This window comes from Hyposmocoma kahamanoa, unplaced genomic scaffold (genome assembly GCF_003589595.1).
Source record: "Hyposmocoma kahamanoa isolate Upper Pololo Valley unplaced genomic scaffold, ASM358959v1 68, whole genome shotgun sequence".
NCBI lineage: Eukaryota > Metazoa > Arthropoda > Insecta > Lepidoptera > Cosmopterigidae > Hyposmocoma > Hyposmocoma kahamanoa.
This window is the reverse complement of record NW_020653856.1, coordinates 2,672,868-2,698,691: the sequence shown is the minus strand read 5'-3', so window position 1 is coordinate 2,698,691 and position 25,824 is coordinate 2,672,868. Positions and strand designations below refer to the sequence as shown.

Sequence of the window (25,824 nt, the reverse complement as noted above, 5' to 3'; positions counted from 1 at the left end):
TAAAAAGTGTCCGAACTTATAGGGCGTTAAAATCGTATACAGAGCGTCATTCACGCTCTAGTCTTCGTTTGTTCGACTGACAGCGAAGGAAGCAAAATTGGACAGTACTGCGATGACATTACAATTTAAATTCAACGTTTTAGCGTTTTCATATTCCTTTAAATGTCACTACGTTTAAATAGGTTGACTTGGGACATTTTTTTCGTGGTTTTTGTATTAGACCCGTCGTCCATATAATTGTAAGTCAATGTTCGGGCTAGCCAATCGGAGCGCAGTTGTCACAGTATTGAAATGGCAGAATAGTTTTCAAATAAACTAAATGACATTTCGTCTCTGTTTCTGGATAAATACTTGATGGACTGGGTAAAGTTTAAATTATATTGACAATCCAGAATTTGTTACATATTTTTAAATTCGAAACATTGATAATCATACCAAGATTTTAACAAAAATGAAAAGACTAATAAAAATTATGTAAACGAGAGTAATTTCTTACCGCCGCCGACTGCGCCGCAGCCGTACTCAGTGACCGGGCTGTCAGGGCTTTGGCGCGCAGTTCACCGCCGCGGAATCTCATGATTAAGACCACGGATTTAAATACGTAACTTATCCGTTAGTTTAGTTAGTATGTCTGAGTATCACGGTGGTTTTCTATTTAAAAAAGATCCCTCCCTCTCTATTTCTGTGCCTACTTCATGAGGGAGACAGACATTATGATTTGTAGAAATCCATTTCTCTTGTTATACGGAACCAATCAGCCGAGCAAATAACAAGTCCATAAAATAATGTTTTTTTTTAACAAGAGAAATGCGCTAATAACTCCGTCCTTTTAAACAAATTAGACGATGGAGATTGATCTACGGTCTTTAGTCCTTATTTTTCAATTGGTAATATACAAAATTTGCCGACAGCGGTACATTTCCTTTTAAGACGGGGTTGTCGGTTTTGACGACGCCTGTTTTATTGGCAAAGTTTGTAATCTGGGCGTTGGATAAATAAGTCCCGGATTCGATTCCCGGTGGAACCATTTTGGAAATGAACTTTTCGATTAGTTCTCGTTCGGGTGTTAAGTCTGCTGGTCGGTACTCACGGTACAAGAAATGCACTAGTTTGAGATCACAGGTAACTGGCGTTGTTAACAAGGCCGTTCAAAAAATTTAAAAACTTTTGGGAATTGCTCTGATGTTGGGAATTACTTCACACTTGAGTGTGAAAAATAAAACAACTACTGTCCTCGTCTTACTTCACATTTTCAATTGTGCTACATTAACTAAAACTACATTTTTGATAATAGTCTAGATCCATATATATCTCTATAGATAATAATATGAAAAAAAAATCTTGCAATTCTGTTGCATTTTTGGTTAGATATAAATGGCGGCTAAATGTGACAATATACATTTTTTTATTGGTTTTTACAGCTCTGAGTACTTTGCCATTTAGAGCCATTATTCTATTGAATGTGCTAAGTGTTGCAAGGTGTGTGAATTGCAATACACCTACTTTATTTTTACAATTTTTTTTAGGAAAATCTCGACTAGGCGGAAGAGCTTCCTTACTAAAGCGCAATTGGATGCAGAAGTGCAGCTGGGGATTTTTTCCCAATATAGGTACTTATTATATGGAATGTAATTCTACAAGTTCTAATGACTAAAACCTAATTCTATGAGCGCGTGCTTAGGTTCCTTTTTCCTCGACTTGTTCGTCCCTTCACCGGGTATAATAAAAAGAAAATGTCTTCTAGGCAAGTTAAGTCCACGGACCTAAAACTGTACCATTAATAGAAATGGATTTATCTATAAAACTAATAAAATAAGTCCGAATGTAGTTGGAAAATAATAACAAGCGGGTATCGACGTGACCGACATACCCCGGTCATATTTTTGATCCCGGATAATATGATCGTGAACCCTTGTTTATGTATAACACTGGGATCTAATTTGTGCGTGAAAGAAATAAATAACGGTAAGTTTTGTTCGCTTTTATTGTGTCTTCTTCTCCTTGTTGCGAAGACGATCGAAAATTATATTTATTTTGTTTAATATGTTGCTATCATTTACCATTTTAACCCTCGGTGCAAAAAGAGGGTAATTATATAAGCCCGAATCCTTTATCTTTTTTAGAAAAATTGGAAAGAGTCCGTTTAGCTTTAGTCCCTTACTCGTTCTATTTACGGAAACCTGATTTACGAGCAATTAAAATTTCAGGTGTTCCTATCTGCGGCGTGTTGAAATATCTACTTACAAAGAGTAACAACCTCTCAAGTTTCTTTCTTATACTTCTCAAAGGAATCTCTCTTGTAAACGGATAGGAGCGTTTAATTCATTTAATAATGTATTAGATCAGTCTGAGACTCAGAAAGATCATGTTAAATCTGATTTTAAAAGTCACGCGGCTAATTCACTGAGATAGGCCGCACGCTTTTCACTTACTAAGAAAAACCCTATCATTGTCGATACGCGCTCGTTTTTAAAGCATTAACCATCGCTTCACTCTTTATTTTTATCCGCTCATGCGATGCGCTACCCCCACCTACACGACCTTAAAGGATAGGATAAACCTACCGCAAAATGGCGGCTATCTGGTTTCCCAAATTAGAAAAGCATTCAGTTTAAATACAAGTTTTTATAAATAAAAATTATTATTCTGCATTGCTAAATAAATACCCTCCGTACTACCAACAAAAACATCTCAAATAAAATGCAGTAATATACCGCAAATCCTGCACTTAAAAAGCACTAGTGACATTTTTGGTGTACTTGGATAAATATGATAATATTCCGTTTGAGTGGTTATAACGTTTACCATGAAATTACTTCTTAAAGTATAGTTTATAAACATTTATATTCAGGGTAAACTTAAAAAACCCTACTTACGGTATGTTTTCAATAAATAAACACCGAAATCACCAGCCCAAACAATAACACTCACACGATTGTCGTGGTGTATTTTTGAAGTTGTTTATTTTTTTTTTAAATCACAGATCCAGGCATTAAAAACTTTATGGTTTGCTAGAGTAGTTACCGAAATAGCAATTAATATTAGTTATTTTTACCTGTTATAACTTCGATATCCGATAAATCGGTATAAAATCATCACCGGTACCTCTAGGTGTGGTATGCGTCTACGGCTGCATGTATCGCGTGAGCGGGTATTAGAGTATCGGGCGCTGTGTCAGCGCCCTCAGATCTTTACGATTTTAAGCTCTGAGTGGCACAGCAGTTGTTATGAGAAAAATAATTTTATTACCAGTCATAAAAAATAATCATTTCACAAGCTACGTAACGACGCCCAACATCATCACATCAGAAACGTTTAGAGCGTCTCGCGCCGGGGAAGAAATGAGCCGACTTATTGAATCGCTAAATACTTTAGCAATCTTTTTTGCTGCCAGAATTTGTTTCCTTCTTCATATTTGTTATAATTAGGTCGGTATATAATTGACGGATATATGAGTAATTTATTTGTAAAAGTACTGCCACTTGAACTTGCCCCTTGTGGCTGATTATAGTGACGTTCTGAATATACTATTCTGCCTGAGTCAATTGGATGAGCTAGTAATTATCCTCTCTATACTGAAATGATTGAATGAACTCTCTATCCTGATTAGACTCCATCAGAAAATAGTCGTGTTTTCTCCTGCTTATGTTTTACTTTTCTTTCTTATTTGGTATCTTTTTATCAAACATTTTATTTATTTTTATAATACTGTTGGGTTTGTATACTATTGCACCGTATGCGTCTTATGTTTTTTTAAGTTTTTTTTAAGGTGAACCTCATAGTTAGCTAGAAGAGATTGCTGTATAGCAAGAAAGTCGCATATTGTAACGTTTTTGTTTGTTTCTGTGTTTTGTTATTCCGCGCGATAAAGAGCAATCTCTTCAGACCATATCATAACGATACGTCTTAATACGTTCATCCTTTAGAGGATATACTCGGAATTAGAGGAGGCGAAGTTGTAGAGCCTTGAACACCGCCATAAAGTTGCCCGCTTATCAGTATTTTACAAGATGTATCACGGAGAGTGTACGATGGAATTACACGATTTAATTCCGCCTTCCCCTTTCCATCACCAGGGGCCTAGGCGTAGGCTTGCGTTCCACCCCTATGTTGTGGATATTCCAAAGATTAAAACAAAGCGTTATGATTCCACATTTATATGGCGAACGCCCATGGAGTGGAATTCCCTGCCTGCAGACTTGTTCCCTGAATGTTATAATTTGGTCCTTTTCAACGCGAGAGTGAATAGGCATTATTGAGGTATGTATGCTCCATCGTCGACCTTATCGTCACTTTCCATCAGGCGAGATGGAGATCAAATGCGCACTTATAATTATACGTCTGATCGTGATATGTTCATTGATTGATTTCGAACAACATGTTTACTCGCATAATCTGATGCTGCGTTGCGGTGACCACGTGCTGGGTCTGTGCTGTGATACGATTGAGTAATTCTCACGCGGCGCGACCCATGAAACCACGGGCCTTCCGGTGGCTTCTCACGGCCCGTGACGAGCGTTTCGTGCGCATGGGAAGAGTGCTCGCCCGTGGTGGCTTTTTCGGATTCGCCACTGCTGGCGCGCGTGGCCTCGCTCTAGGTTCATATTCGAATACGCGCCGTCACGCGCATCGACCTGAGCTCGCCTGGACTCGTAGCTCGTGCAAATCGGAGCCTATGACATAACGGGCCGTGGGAGCTAGTTTACGAATCAATAAGGGCGTAAAGAGCGATGGTAGCCTGCCAAAACGATTGCTTCCTTTAAACCTTTCGCTAGGTCGAAGAAGGCTCACAACCGTTGAAAAACGTTTGAATTCCCCAGCCCGCAGTGGACCAACGTAGCGAAATATGACCTAAACCATCTTCTTAAAGCAGACCCATGCCCAGCAGTGCTACTTATAATGGGTTCGTAGTTAAAGAACAAATAAATAATGCACACACTCATAGACCAGCACTAGGGAAACCCTGTGACACGGGTGTCATGGACACACACATAGATAACCACAAATTACACCCAAACTCACGAGAGAAATAAATATCAACTTGTCGAACCCAGTGTAACATACACTTCACACACTTGAAAATACGTATTTTGTTTACGATCAGTAATTTGTGGTCCTTTTTTTGACTTGGAATTGATTATTGACGGGATTTGTTGAGCGGTTATGGTGCCTGATTGGCTGGGTTGGGCAAATTGTGTTTGTATATGCGTGAAGCAAATTCAAATTCAAATTCAAATTCAAAATAATCTTTATTTCATAGGTAAGCATTATTACACTTGAAATCGTCACAATGGTTAAACTCTACCGCTCATTCGTAAGGCAGATTCCCCTGAGAAGAATGAGCAAGAAACTCTAGGGGTTGCTCTTTGTAAATAACATTTACAATATTTTATTTTTATTTGAAACATCGAGATCGAGACTACCTCATGAGCTAAACGTGTTACTACCACGGATTTTTGTCATCCAAGTACGCAGAAGTTGTATTTAAACCTTTAGTATATAGTTTTTGTTTCACTATAGTTTTAAACGTCGTGAAAGGCAAATTTTGTATATCAACCGGAATCTTATTATAGAAGCGTATACATTGCCTCTTAAATGATTTTTTGACTTTGTGAAGACGACTATCAAGAAAAGCTAGTTTATTTTTATTCCTCGTATTGATGTTATGTCTGTCACTATTTTTCATAAAGAAATTACTATTCCTTTTAACATAAATTACATTTTCATAAATGTACTGTGAGGCTAGTGTAAGAATGTTAATTTCCTTAAACTTATCTCTCAAACATACTTTGGGGCCCAGATTGTAAATTGCCCTAACTGCACGTTTCTGCAGGACAAAGTTTCTATTGATATCGGCGGCATTACCCCAAAGCAAAATGCCGTATGTTATTAGACTGTGAAAGTAACTGAAGTAAACCAATCTAGCGGTTTCGACGTCTGAACAAGCACCTTAGTAAGTATTGTTATTATTAGACATAAGTATTTAAATTTGTTTAATAATGAATATTGGTTTAAATTATTTTAATTCATCCTATTCTTATCCTTCATTTAATTTGATGAAATCGTAATAGGGTCGCCACTGAACAGGCTCTGCCTAGTGTGGGACCAACAGCAACCATGTATAGTGCTCCTAGGTATGATATCACGTTTGCAATGCTATATGTTAAAATATAATGTCAATTTAGCATAAGCTTATTTGTTATATTATTATTATTATTTGCTTTAGTCTTCTCAGCTTGTTAGCTGGTTTGAGCCACAATTACGGACCTAAGTCAAGTAAATGCAGAATGGCGTGTATAATTATTATTACTTTGTATTCTGCAGTAGAGCTGAGCAATATAGAACATTGTTATTATTTTTGTTCTTTCGAATTTACTTTGTAAAATAAAATGTAATGATTATTAGATGAACTGCGAGACTCAAGGCACATTAGTAAAATATTAACAGGCATAATACAGTTTTGTTTGTTCGGTACAGCCTTGTGTATTCGAGTTACGTCTACGATAGCAGTTGAGACTGTCAAAACAATGAGTAATATTGTTACTGAATGTGCTCGGCTATTCATAGCCTCTCGTAGTTGTAATCGGTATGAATAAAATAATCACCATACTATTTTATATTGCAATATCTGTTAACCTAATTTTTTTTTATAAAAAATAAGTGCGCGTTTGACCGCCATCTATAAATAATGCCTATTCACTCTTGCCTTCAAAAGGTTCGAGTTACAGCTTTCAGGAAATAAGTCTATAGGCAGGGAATTCCACTCCATGGCCGTTTACCGTATAAATGCGGAAGCGAAACGCTTAATGCGAATCCCCGGAATATCCACAAACATAGGGGTGAAAGTGATGGAAAGGGGAAAGCGGAATTAAATCATGCAATTCCATCGCACACTCTCTGTGCCATCGTGATCCTGTAAATACGTATAAGTAGGCAACTGTACGCAGAAAACAATTAACGCCTTGCGCGTTCAGTACAACAACGCGTTCAGGGTTTTATTGGGTTTGCCACGGTACTGCAGCGCATCAGGCATGTTCGCGGATGCCCACACGGATGGTTTCCATGCTATCCTTAGAAAGAGAGCTGCCTCATTAATAAGTCGTATCCGTTGCGGCACGAATGAGATTCTGCGCGTTGTGTCTGGTAGAGTGGATTGCCCAATCATGCTACATTGCATGAAACTGCATTTAAAGCCATGTCGATGATTGATTTATTTGATATTTAATTTAATTTGTTTAATTATACTATGTTTTTAAGTTGCCTTTTGTTTATTTTAATGTGTGTAAACCTATTAAATTATCTAAGCTAATATTATAACTGTAAAATATGGACTGTAGTTGTCTGAGAATAAATGATTTTTGATTTGATTTACGGCGGTATTCAAGGCTCTGCAGCCTCGCCTTTACTAAATACGAGTCACCTACAATCCTCTTAGCATGCTTTTCAAACTGAAAGTTACCAAAAATGTAGTAACCTAATACTTAAAACAACATTGTGCCCCTTTAAATATACAAAGATAGAATGTTGTCCCAACTCTATCCGAATATAATATTTATTGGCGCGTGAAGCGTCGCGGCTGGAGTAGCGCGAAATTGGCGGTCTTGGCAGACACGCCTCTTTTATTTATCGGATCGACTTTTCGTGGTAGCCCACTAGGGAAATGGTCTCGCCAATAATGAAGGAGAACATTGTGACACTGCTTGTCGAAGAAGGTATATAATTCTTGGAAAATGTGTGACATTCCCAACCCGCATTCTGCCAGTGTGGCTGACTGTGAGCCTAAACCCTCTTCTAAGAGAAGTCCCGTGCCCTGCAATTGGTTGACCTTGACTACGATGAACAGATTTGATATTAAATAAAACGAACTTTTTATATTTTTCTTTTGTCGCAATCCTGCATATTTGCACGCACGATATGTTACTTATTTGAGAATGTCAATAACTAGCATTAGGCTAGCGTCTATTTAAAAGAGACAGACAGTACGTGTAATGGTTTGACGATGGGGGATAAAGGATTCTCAAATTAAATCGGGAATATTCTTAAAAAGACTGGAGAGCGTACTAAAAACAATTGGAAGACTTTGATAATAATTCAATGAAGCGAGAGGTTTACATCACCCAATGTGAATTCAAAGGTGTCAATGCTCGTCATGGGCATTGTCTATTGGACTTTTCATGGAACAAAGACTTGTAAAAAAATCGTATCGAATTTTATTACACGAGACCTGATCACAAACTAAGTAGTCACCCTTGTTTATCAATCAATTCATTCATTACTGCGGTTCTAATGAAATTCACGACCGTGATAAGGATACCTCCTTAGAATCTACTTACAATCATGTAGGCATCGTCGTGCGCCATTAAGAATTTTCAATTTAGTTACAGCCTCAACGTTCCTAGAACTAGAATATCCGGAACGCTCCATCGTTATGTCATTTACTTACCACCCTTCTGTATGAAGCGTTTTGCTGCATCCTTCATGATGCGTACGGCAAATAACCTAACTTCCGGTTAAAAAACCGACCTCAAAAGTCATTCATCCCCTAGTTTGCCACCCTTAGAGGTGGAATATTTTCTTGAAATTAATTGGGACCACGTCTGAGGTACCTTCTTTCCAACAAAAAAAGAATCATCAAAATTGGTTCACAAATGGCGAAGTTATAGCGTAATATACATACAAAAAAAATCACACAGACGAATTGAGAATCTCTTCCTTTTTTTGAAGTCGGTTAGGAAATGGAATACACTACCTATATCTGTGTTCTTCAAAAACTACAATCTTGTCACACAGCGTAGACTGTAGCAGCAGAAGTCCTGTGACCGGTATTATGGGTTGACTTAATATCAATGTTGCCCCTATAACCCTATTATATACGCTCACAACAAAGAGGATCATCCATGAATCCGATATGTACGCCGAAAGATCTAAAGACAATAACAGAACCTATAAAAACACGGAAACCTTTTAAATCCTATGAATAATGACGGAATTAATGACTCGTCAGATAATGGACGCTTTTGTGATCAACGGGACTTAGGAAGAAACAGTCGACTCCTATATTTAGATATGAATTATTGAAGACTTTTGCGATGCAAATGCGATGAAGTATCGTTAGAAGAAGGAACTCTTGGTTAAAGAATTTGAGGGAATGGTTCGGTTGCTGTATCAACTCAGAGCGGAGCATCTACAGTCAGGATTGAAACGATGTTGTCCTACCACCCATAAGAGAAGAAGAAATGGTTCAATTTGTTATCCCATGTCCAATTCCCGGCTTAAATTAATCGGAAAGATATTAAAAATGGCATATGTATCACAATCCCTACGTAGGCATAAAAAATAAAACAACCTCTAACTTGACCATAAGATATTATACTGGTTTTTAAACAAGTCATGATATAACACTAATGTGCCAAACATCCATACTAATTACCTGGTCTCAAACTAGAGAATTCCCTGTATCATGAGCATCAAAGAAACAGAAATTACTTCAGGGTACTATTACCCGGAATAGCCCAAATTAGAAACAATTTAGAAACGAATTCATTCCCCAAATTGGTCCTGGTGAAAACCGTTGGGCCATCGAGATCTTTAATGGCTAATCTAAGACATGTTAGCCAGGTACCAGATTATATTAATAAATAATCTTAATAAGAAATATGTTGCTTCAACAAACAAATAATCATCAAATGGTCTAAAGTGAGAATTATAACCACATAGTTGGCTACACTGACTCAATGCTGGTTGGTTAGCTTCACAAGTTTTTCAGGGTTGTGAACCTATTTCGACATGCAGAACGATGTTTTCCTTCGTTTAGCAAGAGGTATTACCACTGACATACCACAAAATACGCAACATAGGCTACTACAGCTATGAATATGTTTATGGGTAATTCATTAGTAATAAATTTCTTTTGACCTAAAATAGAATTAATAAACGTTGCCATAAAGTTCAATGTTGACGACGTAAAATTAATTTCGCAGCCATTTTCTTAATTCGCTAAAGCCGTTTATTTATTACTGCGACTTTCATTGCATAACATTGTACATGGTGGGCCATAAATCGCTTTATTAGCAGGGACCTACATTGCTCGGTTCCCTTTTGATATGGTACAATTTTGAAGAGGACAGCGTGATATAACGGGACAGAAGATCTCCTGTAGATACCGTTAATCTGATGTCCTAGTACTTTTCAGACCGTTAAGCTTATAAAGATTCAAAAAACAGAAGTTTGAAGGGCAACACTGTAGTTTGACAAATAATTAGTAGAAACGCTTGTATAAATAGCAACACTGTAGGCAGTTGCTTCCTTTTATTAGAAAAATGAACTTCTTGCTGGATTTGTGCTATAGACCTTGGTATAGAAAATAAAATTCTTATTTATCGCTGCACGTTTATACGAGAGCACTGGAATGTGAAAAAAAAGTGTTGCCACTGGGCCAAATTAAGACTAATTCGAAAATTATATTAGATACTGTTGCAACTTCAATATATGCAACAAATACGATCAAATGTATGACAGGTAATAAAAGATACAGAAGTCTATTATGTCAGCACTGAAGAAATCCACAGATAATTAATCAAAATTCTAGTTTACGCAGCAACACAGTCAGAAATTTTACAGGTAATTAAAAAATATAGTAATTCATATGTCCATAATATTAAAAGGTTCACACAGAAACAGTGGTTGAAGCGGCAACACTGTACCGGCCCGTTTTTCTTGTAGCCGCATTACCCGGCAGATAATTAAAAAAATAAACTTATCAGGATGCTCTTTATAAACCCTCATAAGCCCGTCATCAAAGCTAAAAACCTAGATGGCGAGTACCATCCTTGGCCACTTTTCCAATTTGCGTCAAGTCAGTTGTAACCAATCTTAATTAAAAAAACAACTTTTTAAATAAATTGAAACTGAAGAGTTAAAAATAATATCCTTTTTATATTTTTTAATAACATTGATCACCTTGCTGTTAGACTTGTCTTTACCATAAAGATGGCAGTACATGAAGTCGTTGACGCTATTCTTGTTGTTGTTGTTGAGTGTGACGGTTGTAGAGCACGTAAAGTCTTGTTAGTTCACCGTGATTACTTATGAATGCATCCTTTACTGTTAAAACGTAATCGAATACTTAACAGTCTCATCGTGGTGTGGGTTCTAAGTAAAAGTTAAATAATCTATATTTCACAGGTAAGCAAATTACACTCGAAATCGTCATACTCATTCTTAAGGCAGATTCCCCTGAGAAGAATGAGCATGAAACTCAAGACGTTGCTCTTTGTAAATATACATTTGAATACGTTTACCATTACAATATTTGATTTATACATTTTAGATCGAGACTACCTGCAAGAGCTAAACGGGTCATTACTACGGATTTTTGTCATCCAAGTATGCAGAAGCTGTATAATAACCTCTAATATAAAGTTTTTGTTTCACTATAGTTTTAAACCTCGTAAATAGCAAATTTTGAATATCAATCGGTATCTTATTATAGATATAGGTTGTGCTCTTAGTATCTCTTTGTTTGGCATGCAAACAACCTACAACGGGAAAAGCGCTAAGCTCTTGCTGTATGTACATTCAAATGTACTAAATATAATGGGGCTTCCGGCTCAAGCAATTCCACATACCCTATTATCATAAAGAATATAGCTATAGCGCTAAATTTGAATGTGATATTTTCATTATAACATACACTGGGCGTTCATGTGATCATAGGAATAATCTTGGCTGGGTGTGAATCATTTCCCATATTATGTACGTTTTGATCGACACGAGGCCTTAGGAGGATAAGTGATGTGAAAAACGTTTTGACGTCGGCCTGTAGGTCTGGCTGGCGGACGGACTGATGGATATGGGCTGACAGTCTAACTCAAAAGTCATCCTGAACTTTTCGGAGTGTTGTGTCAAAACTGTCTATTTTTAAATCCATTAATGGTTTTCAGAAATGTATTTTACGCTGAACTGTAAGCATGGCTTTTAAATTAGACAGGGAATACCACAGCGAATTTGTTTGATGAATAAATGAAATCAGATATTACTGCTAGCTAACTCGGTAAGCTAGTTATCTAGGTTCTGACTGAAAGTCACTGGTAGGAACGCACTGCGTTTTCCTTGTGACCCTTTTGTTACTACAGCCGCCGGGATCATGCACAGTACCTTTATATTTTGGGCCTTTGTTTTTTGTAATTTACGTTTTTATTTTTGTTTTTGTTTTCTTGTGATTTTGTTTTACTCTTTTTCTTACTGTAATTTCTTGTTCTTTTATTTTCTTTTCATGATTTATTATTAATATTGTCGTAATCAAATAAAAGTCTTTCCTTCTTTCCTTGCTTGTCAGAGTCACGATCTTAAAGTAATGAACGGCAGCCCGATGCGTCCTCGTCTATCATACTCTTGACTTTCCTATAACATATGCCATACGCAGACATATAAAGCAACAGATGGTTGTACAAGGAAAAACTGGAAGGAAAGTATTTCATTGCTATTAGACTTGCTAATGTCCCAAACACGATTTCGGGATTCAGTCAAGATTGATTACAAATTGATATTCTGGAAATTTCCAAACGGATTACTTACCGTGGTGCACACAAAATGTAAATATTGTTTGGATAAATACGTACCAACACTGGTCAGATGCGATGCCAAGTGTGTGTCTGCACTTTTAAACTTTCGCTTTGTATTATGATTTGTGTTGTCACACGGGTTTCGCGTAATAATAACAAAAGGTATAGCAATAGGGAAAGATGAGGTAGAGAAGAAAAGAAGGATAAGGTGTAACAAATGCAGGTAGGTATAAAAACAGGTTCCTACAATAATTATAAGCAGTCCTTAGAGATTAGAACTTATTAGTTTATTATTATAATGAATAGTGAACTTACCCCAAAAGGGCCTGTATTCGTAAGAAATATATTGCTGCTGTATAAGCAGTTTGGGTTACATGATGATGATAATTTTATATGGAGCGACGATGAAATGAAGCAAAGCATCGAGTATATAACCAGAAATAGAGACGAAATGTTATTTAATATGTTCGAAACTATTCTGCCTTGTCATTACTGTAACAACTGCTCTCTGATTGGCCAGCCCGAATTCGAAACAATTGATGGGTGTCGTCAATTGTTTCAATTCAAATCGACCAGTTAATTTGAGCTTTGCTATATGGACGAAAATTGCAGAATAACATATTTAATATTTAATTACCGATGAAATTTGATTCCGTTTATTTTGTAATTAGATATTTTGTTGCTTTTCCCCACACCACCGAATGGAACAGCATGGCATTGTATATTACAATAAATACGGAATATTTTTTTGAATATACGGAGACGTTCACACAAGTCAGTTGTTGGCGATGTACTATTTCAGCTTTCTAATTTGTAATTTCAGTGCAAACGAGAGTTGATATTTTTAAGTGATGTGTCACTGATGAGCTACCAGGAATGTATGACCCTTATGTCGTCTCTATTTCTGGTTACATATTCGATGAAGCAAAGTAAGAATGACGAAGAAAGGAATTAGAGAACGATTCAAAATTTCAAAAGTCAGTGGCCAGGAAAGGATGAAAGAGGTCGCATCGTCACAGTGTTAATATTTGTAAACGGGAATAAATTTCCATCACTAACAGCATTAACTTGCAATTATATGGACGTCGGGTCCGCGCTAAAAAGTGTCCGAACTTATAGGGCGTTAAAATCGTATACAGAGCGTCATTCACGCTTTGGTCTTCGTTTGTTTCTTCTGACAGCGAAGCAAGCAAAATTAGACAGTACTGCGATGATATTACAATTTAAATTCAACGTTTTAGCTTTTTCATATTCCTTTACATGTCACTACGTTTAAATAGGTTGACTTGGGACATTTTTTTCGTGGTTTTTGTATTAGACCCGTCGTCCATTTATTTGTAAGTCAATGACTAACAGGTATTTTTTTACATCTACCTAGTTTCCCGACGTTTCGGCCAGGTTGCACTGGCCGTGGTCACGGACTGGCTGGAAATTCGGTGTTTACATTTCGGCGGTGGAATCTTCATCCACCCGCGCTATATTTTTCAAAATAAACGTGTATTTGTCTATTATATGGGATTATTTGTAGGATACTAACAACTGCATGGAACTTTACTAACATCATAAACGACAACTCACGTTCCACGGGATCAATAAATCATCAGATTTTAATTTCACACAAAAATAAATATATGTAAATAGATCGCTCTAAACGGTAATAACTCTGTACAGGACGGGGGTGGGAGTCTGGCTATGTCAGAATATCAGAGGGGGCAATGAACTTCATGAACTTGTAGGGCTGCGTCAGAGGCATACATATCTGTTTAATTGTTTTATTATTTTATTTCTATTATCTTTGTTTCATTATAGCGCACGTAAAGATATTTATGGTTGCTGAAATTTGATCTTATACTGACAATATAAATTGCAATAGAACTCCTTGTGATAGGGTTAGTCCAAGGAAGCACTGCTATCTTACCTATTCTTGTCGCCAAGCAATAAAGCGAGCATTGCTGCGTTCCAGTTTTGAAGTAAGTAAGGATGCAGGTGACATGGCAGTGCCCCTCAGATCTTTGCGGTTTAAAGCACTAAGCGACAAAGCAACTGTTATGGACACATTATCTATATATTCTAGCGCGACGAATTGTTCGTCCCGTCACCTGGTGTCATAAAAAAATTATAACTACATAGGCAATTAAGAAAACTAGTGTAAAAATACAAACGCATAAAACTAAGTCGCATGTTCTACGCGTTTGTTATTTAATAATTGCATTGACCGTAAACACAATCAATAAAAACGCATGTGGAATACGTATATTTGTGTATGGTGTGTAAAACCGGAATGCGTTAATGCTCAAGTTAGTGTTTAGCGGCAGAAATAGGTAAGGTGGCAGTACTTCCCGGGACGAATACTTTAACAAGGAGCTCTACTGCTCCTAAGTTGTGACCTGTTTTTGGCAGATCTTTTATAGAGATAACACAGGAACATTTGAAAACACTCTTTTTTCAGCAAACAATTTTTAGGAAATCAAATATCATATATGAAACCCAATTCGCACACGAACTCAAGGTAAATTACCCGAGTTGGAAGAAATGTAATAAATAACTTCATTGTGCAAATGTAAATGTTTACATTGTTTGAGGAAATGTTTAACATGCTGTAAACGATGAGTTGAGAACATGAAAATAACATTCTGATAACTTATTCATGTCCGCGACAATAACAATGTTAATTAAGTATATTAACTAACAACTACAACAATAATGTCAGTACAGAGTACTAAAAGAACCGACCTCAAAAGTACGTGGAATTACGTCTATTTGCTGAGTTTTATTGAAATATCCCCTAGTTCGCCACTATACAGGACTTGACACTAAAGATAATAAAAATCGGTTCTCACTACTCAAAGTATATTGAGAGAAAAACGCCTTGAATTGGAGAAATAGCAAAATCAACCATTAAAGTAATTGCTCCTAATTTAAAGTTAGGCGCTATTTATAAAAATGAATCTTCATGCGTGAGCAGCCACCCTTCGAGGTGGATGATTTTCTTCAAAATGAAATGGGATCACTATCGGAGTACCCCCTTTCCAACAAAAAAGAATCATGAAAATCGGTTCACAAATACCAGAGTTATCGCGTAACATACATACAAAAAAAAGAACATACTGACGAATTGAGAACCTCCTCCTTCTTTGAAGTCGGTTAAAAATCAAAATCATATTTTATACAAGACAAATAAAAGACATAGTATACTTAAAAGATAGCGAAAACAAAAGTATATATTCTGTCTCTTTCTTACAAAATGTGCTTTAACGTGTGTACTTAATAAATATATATAAATATTTATCGAAATATGACAAATAACCTTACATCATATACCGAGTGGAAATTTGTAATGCCACCTGGAGGGAAAGTACTATAAATACTGGATATAGAAATTTTTACTTAAAAGAAACATATTATTTCTTTTTAAAGAAATAAAACTGCAATCATAGATTTTCGAAAATTTCTAGCAACGCGCGGGAATCGAACCCGCTTTAATCTGAAAAAATGCACCCTGCACTTTTATTGCATCGATCGATAGGGTTAATTATAAGAATAAAATCTCTCTCACAAAATTGGTTAATTAAATGAAAAAAAAAACCATGAAATCTTAACGTATTTTAATAAAACGAAAAAAATGGTAATCTAACTAATTAGTTGCCCGAAATGAGCTCCATTTCTCCATTTTCTTGGATACACAAATTTAATTTTTTAACGAATTCATTTTGAGTAACTTTTAATAACGTGTTGTGATGAATTGTATTACAAATCGTATTCTGAACCTCAGCCTTCAACTCGTTTACACTCGCATAGCATTCATCCCTAGTTTGCTACCCGTAGAGGTGGAATTTTTTCTTCAAATTCAAATAAATCCCCATCAAAGTACCTTTCCAACAAAAAAAGAATCATGAAAATCGGTTCACAAAAAATACGGTCAATTTGCGAACCCCCATTTTCTCTTTGACTCTTGAGTTGTAGGGGTACAAAAGGAGCTTCCCCGCACGACGTAATATTCCTATCCTGTGCGCCTGTGGCGGACCCTGGACAAAAATGGGCGAGTACCTTACATCGATTGGGATAAGAGGGTAAAACCAAGATACATTTAGACAAATTGTTTCCCTTCCTAGTGGTATTGCTACAAAATATATATAAATATCCGTAACTTAGCCTTTAAACTGTGAAACTTTACAATTAAGAAGCAACCGTTCTCCCACTGGACCGTTCTATCACTTCAATGTGTGCGGGAACGTAAAAAAAATGGTCCGCCTACTATTATCTGTGCATGAAGATAAACGGACTAACCCAAATTTAGGTTCAACATCAGCTATTTGTATTAACTAAGTCAAGAAATGTTATCTTTATTCCTTTGTGTACACTATCCTCCACAACACTCACACTGTGTTAGTCATTGTTTTAAGTAAAGTCCCGACACAAACAACACCAATCGATTTTCAACCTAAAACAACGGCTTTAAAGATGTCTCTTATTGATGTGAAGTGGAGTAAAGTCCCTAAGATTGTTTCCTCTTCAGTAGATATAAATAGGCGTCTTCGCATATATTAAAGTTCATAGCCTTGGTTACTATCAATAGTACCACTGTGAAGTTTTGTTGCCGATTTATCTACTATAGTCGTACACCGAGACATATCGTTTCTCTTGATAATTAACATGGCTAGACCGGTAGTGGTACTTATAGCCATATTGGCATATTGTATTATAGAAATATCGTGTTATAAACTCATAAAACCAACATATCGACCGCCAAGAACTAGAAGACCTGTAATAAGGTGGGCTCGAGATATCGAATTCGTTAAAACTATTGGGGAATCTAAAGAACTGTACAACGAAGATGTAAGTAGGTTTACTGACCGTCCTCACCTTGGTGATGAAGAGAACCATAACGAAACTCCTTTGAATAAGGAACCAGTACACGGTGATCAAAGCTCAGATGACCAAGATAGAAGACCCGTAAAGGAATCTGATACAGATCATAAGAAGGATGAAGAAGATGGTGACCATTTAAAAAGATCTGTGCGTAGTGTGAACACAGCAGGCGCAAAGCGTGTTTTGGGCAGACCAGGAGACAAAAATCCGCGATCCAAATGGAGTAAAATTGTCCATAGAGATTATGTTCCACGACAGAAAAGAGCAGTTGACTCTGGCACACGTCTTCCGAAACCTTATTACAATCCTTTGAATCCGAGAACTTGGCGTCCTATCGGTATACCTTCTCCTATTTTTGTAAACCGTGAACGACTCTATAATTTCTGAGCAATTTATTATTTATGTTCATTATTTTTTGCTACAGTATTGTAGCCATTTCAAAACATTACTACTTATTATTGTCATCAATTTGACCACACATATTGTTGTTAATGTTAGTTCTTTCAATTTTATAGAATTAAAATACGAAAATAACAAAAAATAAATATTGCTGACCTTATATTTGTAAGGTTTAATTCTTGTTTATAAATATTTAGTTGCATATATGCGGTACATATTTATTTTCAGACATATACATTTACGTACATATGAATAACATCTGTTCTATAAAATATAGGTGCTATTTGAATATACTACAACTTTTTCTATTCAAAGTAATTCACATGCAAACATATCAAAGTCATTGTCGGTGATGTAATTTATTTTGCGTCATGTTTCTTATTTCTGCCAGCCGTACAAACATACCAGTTAACTGGTCTCCAATGTATCCGGATGACAGAAAAAATGTATTCGGATTCTTTAAATATAGGTAAAGCAAGTCTTTTTCTTGGCGTGTCGACTCTGACGTTTATATTTGTGAGGACCAGTACTTAGTACAGGTTCTCGCGTGTGCAGGTGTAGGGACACGCAGGGCAGGACAAAAGATGTGCCATTGTCTGGGAATACCACACGGACATGCGCTCTCTTGGGCCCGCAGCCTGTTTAGAGATTTCCAAGTTTGCCAAAGTAGCTCATGCCCAAGAGGGAGGTGTCCCAACAGCGGGATGAGTGATGCCGTGGGTATCTCTCCTTCCTGAGACTTATTCGGGCCTGGTTAGTTTCCTTATCTAGAGGGTATATAAAGTAAGTAGAAAGTTTAGGTTTTAACGACTGTTTTAAACTATTTACTGCTTTCTTATTTTACAATAAAATTACTAAAAATTACACCTAATTTACTATTGAAAAATTAAACATGTCGCTCATAATAAAATAATGGATTCATCATGCTTACACAAAGAATGAGTCGTGTAAGAGCCGAATGTGACGCCATCGATTGGGTCGGAGGAAGCGAGATATATTCATACCCTATTATTTGTATTTATTAATGACAATGTGACAAGCAGCGGTTTACAGAAAAATCTATAATAGATTTATACGATTCTGTTTTATGCACGAAAGAAAACAACAATGGAATAGAATAAGAATACAAGATATTCATTCGCTAAAACATGTAGTTAACAATGCATGTCTTATAATAATATATTATATTAGATCGTACATTTCACCAAAACTTGGCATGCGAATATTTTACACATAAACAAACTACAACAATTGGAATTTAACCAGAGAATAAGAAGTCAACAATATAACATACATTAAATTTTAGATTTTATGTTATCAAGTAAAAAATCATTAATATTGTAATAGCATAGAGTAACTAACAAATTATGCAATTTAATTTTAAATTGTCTACAATTTATGTCTTTAACAGGGTCCGGCAATTTATTAAATAATTTGGCGCTAATACGAACATCGTTCTACTGTAAAATTCCAAGTCAGGGCGTTGTTTGGGTCGTATTTCTATTTTATTCCTTGCGTTTCCTAAAGTAAGGTACACAACTCTCTCGCTGACCCACACCAAACAAGGCCCTTACACATTTCTTCTGGGCTCTAAATAGTAGCATAACACATATGCATATGCAGCAGCATTTCTCCAGAGGAAGTGCCTTTAGCCTCGATTGCTGTCAGAACCGCTGTCGCCAAAACCGTACTCATTCATCATTTGAAACACTATGAAGTCGTGATAATGATTAGTCTAAGTTGTAAAATTAAAAAGAAGTAACAAATTCTGGACTGTCAATGTAATTTAAAATTGATCCTTTTGGCATATTATTGAAAGTTCTATCAATGTGTTGCCATATAGCGGTTAGTAACTGAACGACGACGAATTTCAGATGTTTGCTAAGTACTCGAAAGCGACCGTATTGCAGCTGTATAGGGTTTACTTTTGTTTCGAAAAATGATTGGGATAAACAGAAAATTGAAAATTTATTATAGTTTAATGAAATAAGACTCAATGATGATACGAAACACCCCCATAGATAATATTACAAGTGCGGATATCATTGTTTCATTCCAAAAGCACGATACGATTTTCTAGGTTTTCTGATATTGACATTATGTATATTAGAAAGCTCAAGTTTGCGAAACTCCGCGAACTGTTGGCTCACGTGTGACGCAGACTAAGCATTTCTACGGTATTTATTGTTCTGTGGAGCATCTCTGTTATCCGAAAGCTACAATCTAGTTAGCATTAGAATGGCTAGAGTGAGCTAGATAAATTGCCAAAACCGGATTTACTGTTGTGTCGTGACGCGTCAGAACGGTGTTGGTTTCGTACATTTAATATGGATACAGTTTTGATTTAGATTAGTGTGTCCATTGACTTACAAATAAATGGACGACGGGTCTAATACAAAAACCACGAAAAAAATGTCCCAAGTCAACCTATTCGAAATTTAAATTGTTATGTCATCGCAGTATCGCGCTGTCCGTAGAACAAATGAAGACTAAAGCGGAGTGTCGCGCTCTGTATACGATTTTAGCGCCTTACAAGTGCGGACACTTTTTAGCGCGGACCCGACGTCCATATAATTGTAAGTCAATGAGTGTGTCGCAATCTGTCGTCACGGCTTGTGCTGTGTGTATGAAACCGATACTGTCACGACGCAACATGTCAGACAAATTTAAATCCGATTTAATGTCGTTGTATTGTCACTTAACGGTCCGTCAGACATTCGCCAATGTTACATTAAAAAAAATATTCCTTTCCAAGGTAACAAATGTAAGATTATACCATTTGTTACATCAGTAGAACATGAGGAAACATTTATTGATAATAATAATAGAAGGAAGATTAATGGAAGTCGAGATGCTTGCGTAATTTTTTCGCTTTCATTATTTATATTTGTCAAGACTTATTTGATATACGATAACTTTGTTAAGGTAATGCATCACGTTTTAGGAATTATCTTGTGAATAGGTACCTGTTTATTGCTTATTTGTCAACCCATAATATTCAGCTAGAGACAGTTTGCTCTAAGGAGAGTAACCCTGAGTTTATGACGCTGATTTGATGACTGAAAACGCGTGGAACTTCATCATGCCTTCGAAGAGGTTGTAGAATTAATTTTTTTGGTTTTTCAATGTGTATTTCGGGAGGAAAATTATAACTGCTTCTCAATAGAGAAGTCTAACGTTAGTAATAAGGTCCAAAGTTAGTCTAACACAGCAGCAGTTGATCGTACTTATGTTATTGAACAACTTTACAAAGAAAAATTTTGCTAATACAATTTTAGTATAAAATAAGAGATTGATGGTTCAAATCCCTGTGGCGACGTTGTACTTTTGGCTTTACTTCCTAAGTTACTTACTTACTTTATTTGGGAATTGTAAGTAGCAATATTCTTGCTAACAGGGAAGAAAAATATCGTGATGAATCCTATGTTTCGTAGATGGTATACAACCCTTGGAAAACGTGTATGTAAAGTTCGCAACCCGCATTGGGCAAACGTGGCGGACTATATTGAGGAAGATGTTATTTTATATTTATATTTGACACTAACACACTATATAATCAATTTTACGGTAATTCAAGCTATGGACATACATATAAAACAACTCTGCTAAATATTTATAACCTTCAAATTAGATCGTTGAAAACCACGGAAGAAGTGTTTATGTGGTTTGTGTTGAAAACCATTGTACCTCTTAAGGTGAGATATAAAATTGAGGATGATTATGACTAACTTTCCAGTAAGTAATGTAATGAATGTCTTAGACAAAGCTAAACTAGCAATTGTAACAATTTCATATCACTGTCACAATTTTTTTTGTGAAAATATGGAGTCGCTAAAAATAAAAGTAAGTCCAAATTCTTTGCGCACGTTATCACATCTTCCTATGTAGGAGTAACCTAAATGTAATAATGATTACGGTAAAAGAGTTTGAATGTGTAAACTTCCTCACATATTAAATAACTTACCAAAAATACTGGTTGATGAAATGATTGATATAAAACCCATGCAAATTAAAAACATATAAAAAAGATTTTATATGAAAGATCAATATTTGAGGGAAGATACGCAACTAGGCCATTAGTACAAATTATATATAATATATATAATATTCAATAATATTAAGATTCTGCCTTATGTGAGTGAAGTAATTAATGATATTTATTTAAAAATTTTAATAGGCTCTCGGACGTCATGTGTAGGACGAGCAAGACGACTTAAAGAAGAAGCTTTAAATCACAAAGAGCCACTGCCAATGCACTTGTCACCCTGCGACATAAAGTTGACAAGCCCCATGTGCCTGTAGTTTCACCTTAGCGTTCAAACTTGGATTGCAGTAATGGTCACATTCCTGCTTATCGGCAGAAATAGGCATGAAACCTTTGACAAAGAAATGTACTGCTAAAATTTCCGGCATGGCCGGTCATGGTCTGGAACATCTCGGAATGCCAAAGTCACTTTCAGAAGCCTTCAGAACCTCACCTTTAGGACATTAAGCAAATATTTATATTTCCCTAAAGTCAGTATGATACAGTAGATCGCAGCATCTTCTTAAAGCCTCTGACGACTTCTGTAAGCGATTTTGGTATTCCGAGACATTCTGGCCAGGGGTTGGCCACGCCGGAACACAGTTACCGCTAAATCTATCAAAAGTATTTTTTATGCTCGGTGTAAAACGGTTTATCAACAATTCAAGATTCCCTCGCACCCGATCCGTTAGATCAGATTAGTAAAAGAGTAGTGCGACGTGAAATGAATTTAAAACCCAGCTTTAAGAAAATTGCTGTCTGAAACGTGCTTTGAGAAGATACATAAAAGCAAAAGAGTGGTGCTAGTGAAGAAGGTTAGTTGCTGCTTAATTGAGACGTAGATAGGTCTAATCCTTTTAAACAGCATGTGCATACGATCTTAATTTTGCCATATCTCGGACAAATAGAAGTAAAGTAAATAATCATTTTATAATTTGAAACCTTATACTGGATAATAAAAAGATGATGATATGAAGCAGCCGAATAGATGGTCACATACATTTGCCAGAGGAATTTGAACCGTGGATCTCCCAATTGTTTTCTCAAATTACTTTATGATATTAATTTAATAAGTAAATAAATTTTTCTTGTCCCCAGAATACCTTGGCAATTTTGGATAAGCTGGACATCGATAGCGAAAAGCCGTCAGAAGAAGAAATCGCCCGATTGTTCGGCTACGAAGAGGCTTATGTTTCTGGAGAACTTGGAGTCTGGCAGAGGCTTAAGCCCAAAGTGTGGGCTCTGTTTGATGAGCCGTCCAGCTCACCACCTGCAAAGGTGAGTTATTATAATGTAACTTGGAATTTGATTCATATTTCATAGGGCAAGTTTAGTCCATAGTGTAGCACGCTGGTATAAGTCAGATTGGGGAATTCAAACGTTCACTAACAACTGTAAACATTCCTTGACGCACTCTGTTTATATTCATTGTCAGTTGTTATATTTGTCCTTGGTCCGTTTTCTTACTTGTTTCGGCTTTTCATAACCTAGGTGCCTCTGAATGAGGTCCTGGCTTCGATTCTCTTTAGGACCAAATTAGGAAATGAACTTTTCTAAATTAGCTTTTCTTAATAGTAAAGAAAATGCCCTAGTCTGAGACCAGGTAATTGGTGAGGTTGTATGGCACGTTATTACATTATTTTACATACATTGCCATAGAAAGTCGGTATGTATTGTTATTTATATGTATTTTTCTCAGTGCTTCTCCTTGTATTACTATAAAGTCAATGTGTTTTTCATTGGTCACTTTTATTATTGTCTTAGTGCTTTTACATCCATTGCCACAAAATCAGTATGTAGTATTTGAATTTACCTATTGGAAATAGTTTAATTGGATCATTGATTGCGTCCTTGTGCCATCACTTTCCCGCGTATACCTTACTCGCACGCAAGAGCGAGACAACATCACCCAACTGGTAACATCTAGGGGACGAAGAAGAAAACTCTCGCCCGCCCCTGTTGAAATTTCGATGACGAATGCAATGGCTGCGCGCCCAACCGCCTCCGTTAATTTGAACTGAAAACTATAGTGAACAGTAGTGATCGTACGTTTTAGTGAACTTATAACATCAAGAATCACTCCCTGGGCGAGGCAAGCAGCCGAGGTCGCTCAACTCACCGGCAGGACGGCCACGGGGTTGTTTCAAGAGGTGTTGTGGGGTACAACAGCTTACTTACTTATTGGTTCCAATCAACCATACATATTTATTCATATACAAGCCACAAATCAAAGGAACGCATCGTCTGTATTCCCCGCAAGGCTGACCGGTTTGTTCTACCCGCAACTAAAATCGCGCCACCAGTAGGTTTTTGTTGTCTTTATGTCAGTTTTATTATAATCTGGGTGCTTTTATATGCGTTGCTACTAAGTCAGTATGTATAGTACTTTTTACTGTTTTGAAAGTCATTCCATTTAGTTCAAATTTCCTTCTGAATTCTTAACTTGAATAAATAAATTGTACTTCCCTGCAATAAATATGGATATCATATTAAATGGGCAAAACAGAGTCTAGGTCGAGAGTCGTCAAAGTAGTATCTCTCGGGTATTAAGTAAAGGACAGGTAATTAAACCGGCCGTCAGATCATTATCAACAACCTACCTTGTTACTAGTTACAGTAACAACAATAAGTATTGTGAATTAAATGAGAAAATTGAACCGTGCTTAGGCTTTGTAAAATTAAATTACATTCCTTTTCATCAGAATAGAGAGGGCGTAAAAGCTACAATTCAAAGTTTCTAACAATAGAAAACTTTGTCAGATCGAATGAGAATATTCAAGAAAAATGTAAATCAATTGCTTCAAAAGCTCTTGTTTGATAAAATTTGCTTGGTTACCTATCAGTAGTCTGAAATGACATTTTACAGAAATAACGTTAGCTCGAATTTTCATAACCTCGAAAGTAATATTGAGAGGAAAATGTTTTTTCTTTTAAATCTAACTTAACCTAACCTTTTTTTTATTACCGTGAGGATAACGCGTTACGCATTCCCCGCCGCTGGGAGACGGCGGGGATATGTGTGACTCACTCTAGGGGACTATATCGGTCCCCAAGAGCATACCCACTAAAAACCTCACGATGTTCCTACGCGCACCTGGCGCCGGAGCCGCGGGGTCCCTTTCAGATGCCACCGAGACTCCGGTGGTGCCGGTCCACCTTTTTGCGAACCCCTACACCATCCCCCCCTTAATCATAGGAGGCGACCTGCACGGAGATGCCCCGGAACATTTGGAGCAGCTACCGGTGGGGGAGGCCTATGCAATGCAGGGGCAGGGTCTCCCAACCCCGCACCCTACTGGCCTCCGTTGATGGGACGCAGGCGGTCGGCGAAGAGCCGTCGGGTTCGTCCTCTCCGCTGACGCCGAATTGGCGCTGTCTTCGCGGATCCGTTCGGCCGTCTGCTTTTGCGACATCACGTCCTTGCAGAACGAGACCATCGCCTACCGTGACCTCTCGCTTCCCAGCATAGTTAGACCTCTCACTAGAGGTCTCGTCCACCATCTCTACGAGATTCCGGCGCTGCTGGCTCCAGGTTGGGCACACCTCCAACGTGTGCTTCGCCGAGTCTGTAGCAGCGCCGCACTCGTGACACTCCGGGGTCACCTCCCTCCGTTATCCGGTGAGCGCCTGAACAAGACGGTAGGTGAGGGACCCGTGCCTCGTCAATTTAACCTTATCTAACCGAACCTAATCATATCTTTGCGATAAATATCCAACATATCTTGAAAGAACAACGGTTTCATTATAATTTGGTTTTCGATGTAATAAAAATTCGAACAAACGTTAATTCGGAAGAACAATTCGAGTTTGTGATAGGTTACCAATTTGCTTGCACGCCCTATCTTCTCAGGAGTCTCGATCATTATTTGTAATATAATATGTTGAGAGGCTTCAGAGCTTCTTATAGAATTATGAAATCTGTTTGTTATATGAGGCAGAATACCTTCTATACATAAATCCTTCTTTTAA

At 37.0% G+C, this 25,824-nt stretch overlaps 2 protein-coding genes across 2 annotated transcripts in view; both read left to right on the top strand.

The window, feature by feature from the left end:
• The window catches only part of LOC113232290 (potassium voltage-gated channel subfamily C member 4-like), a 520,425-nt gene that overhangs the window by 166,290 nt on the left and 328,311 nt on the right, over window positions 1–25,824 (top strand). Inside the window, exon 3 of the mRNA XM_026466961.1 lies at window positions 22,954–23,133. Coding sequence (XP_026322746.1) covers window positions 22,954–23,133 — 180 coding nt within the window. The remainder of the gene's footprint in view (window positions 1–22,953; window positions 23,134–25,824) is intronic.
• On the top strand, window positions 17,123–17,883 carry LOC113232268. Its single transcript, XM_026466937.1, has one exon. It carries the CDS (start codon window positions 17,217–17,219, stop codon window positions 17,817–17,819), a length of 603 nt encoding a protein of 200 aa, XP_026322722.1. The 5' UTR covers window positions 17,123–17,216; the 3' UTR covers window positions 17,820–17,883.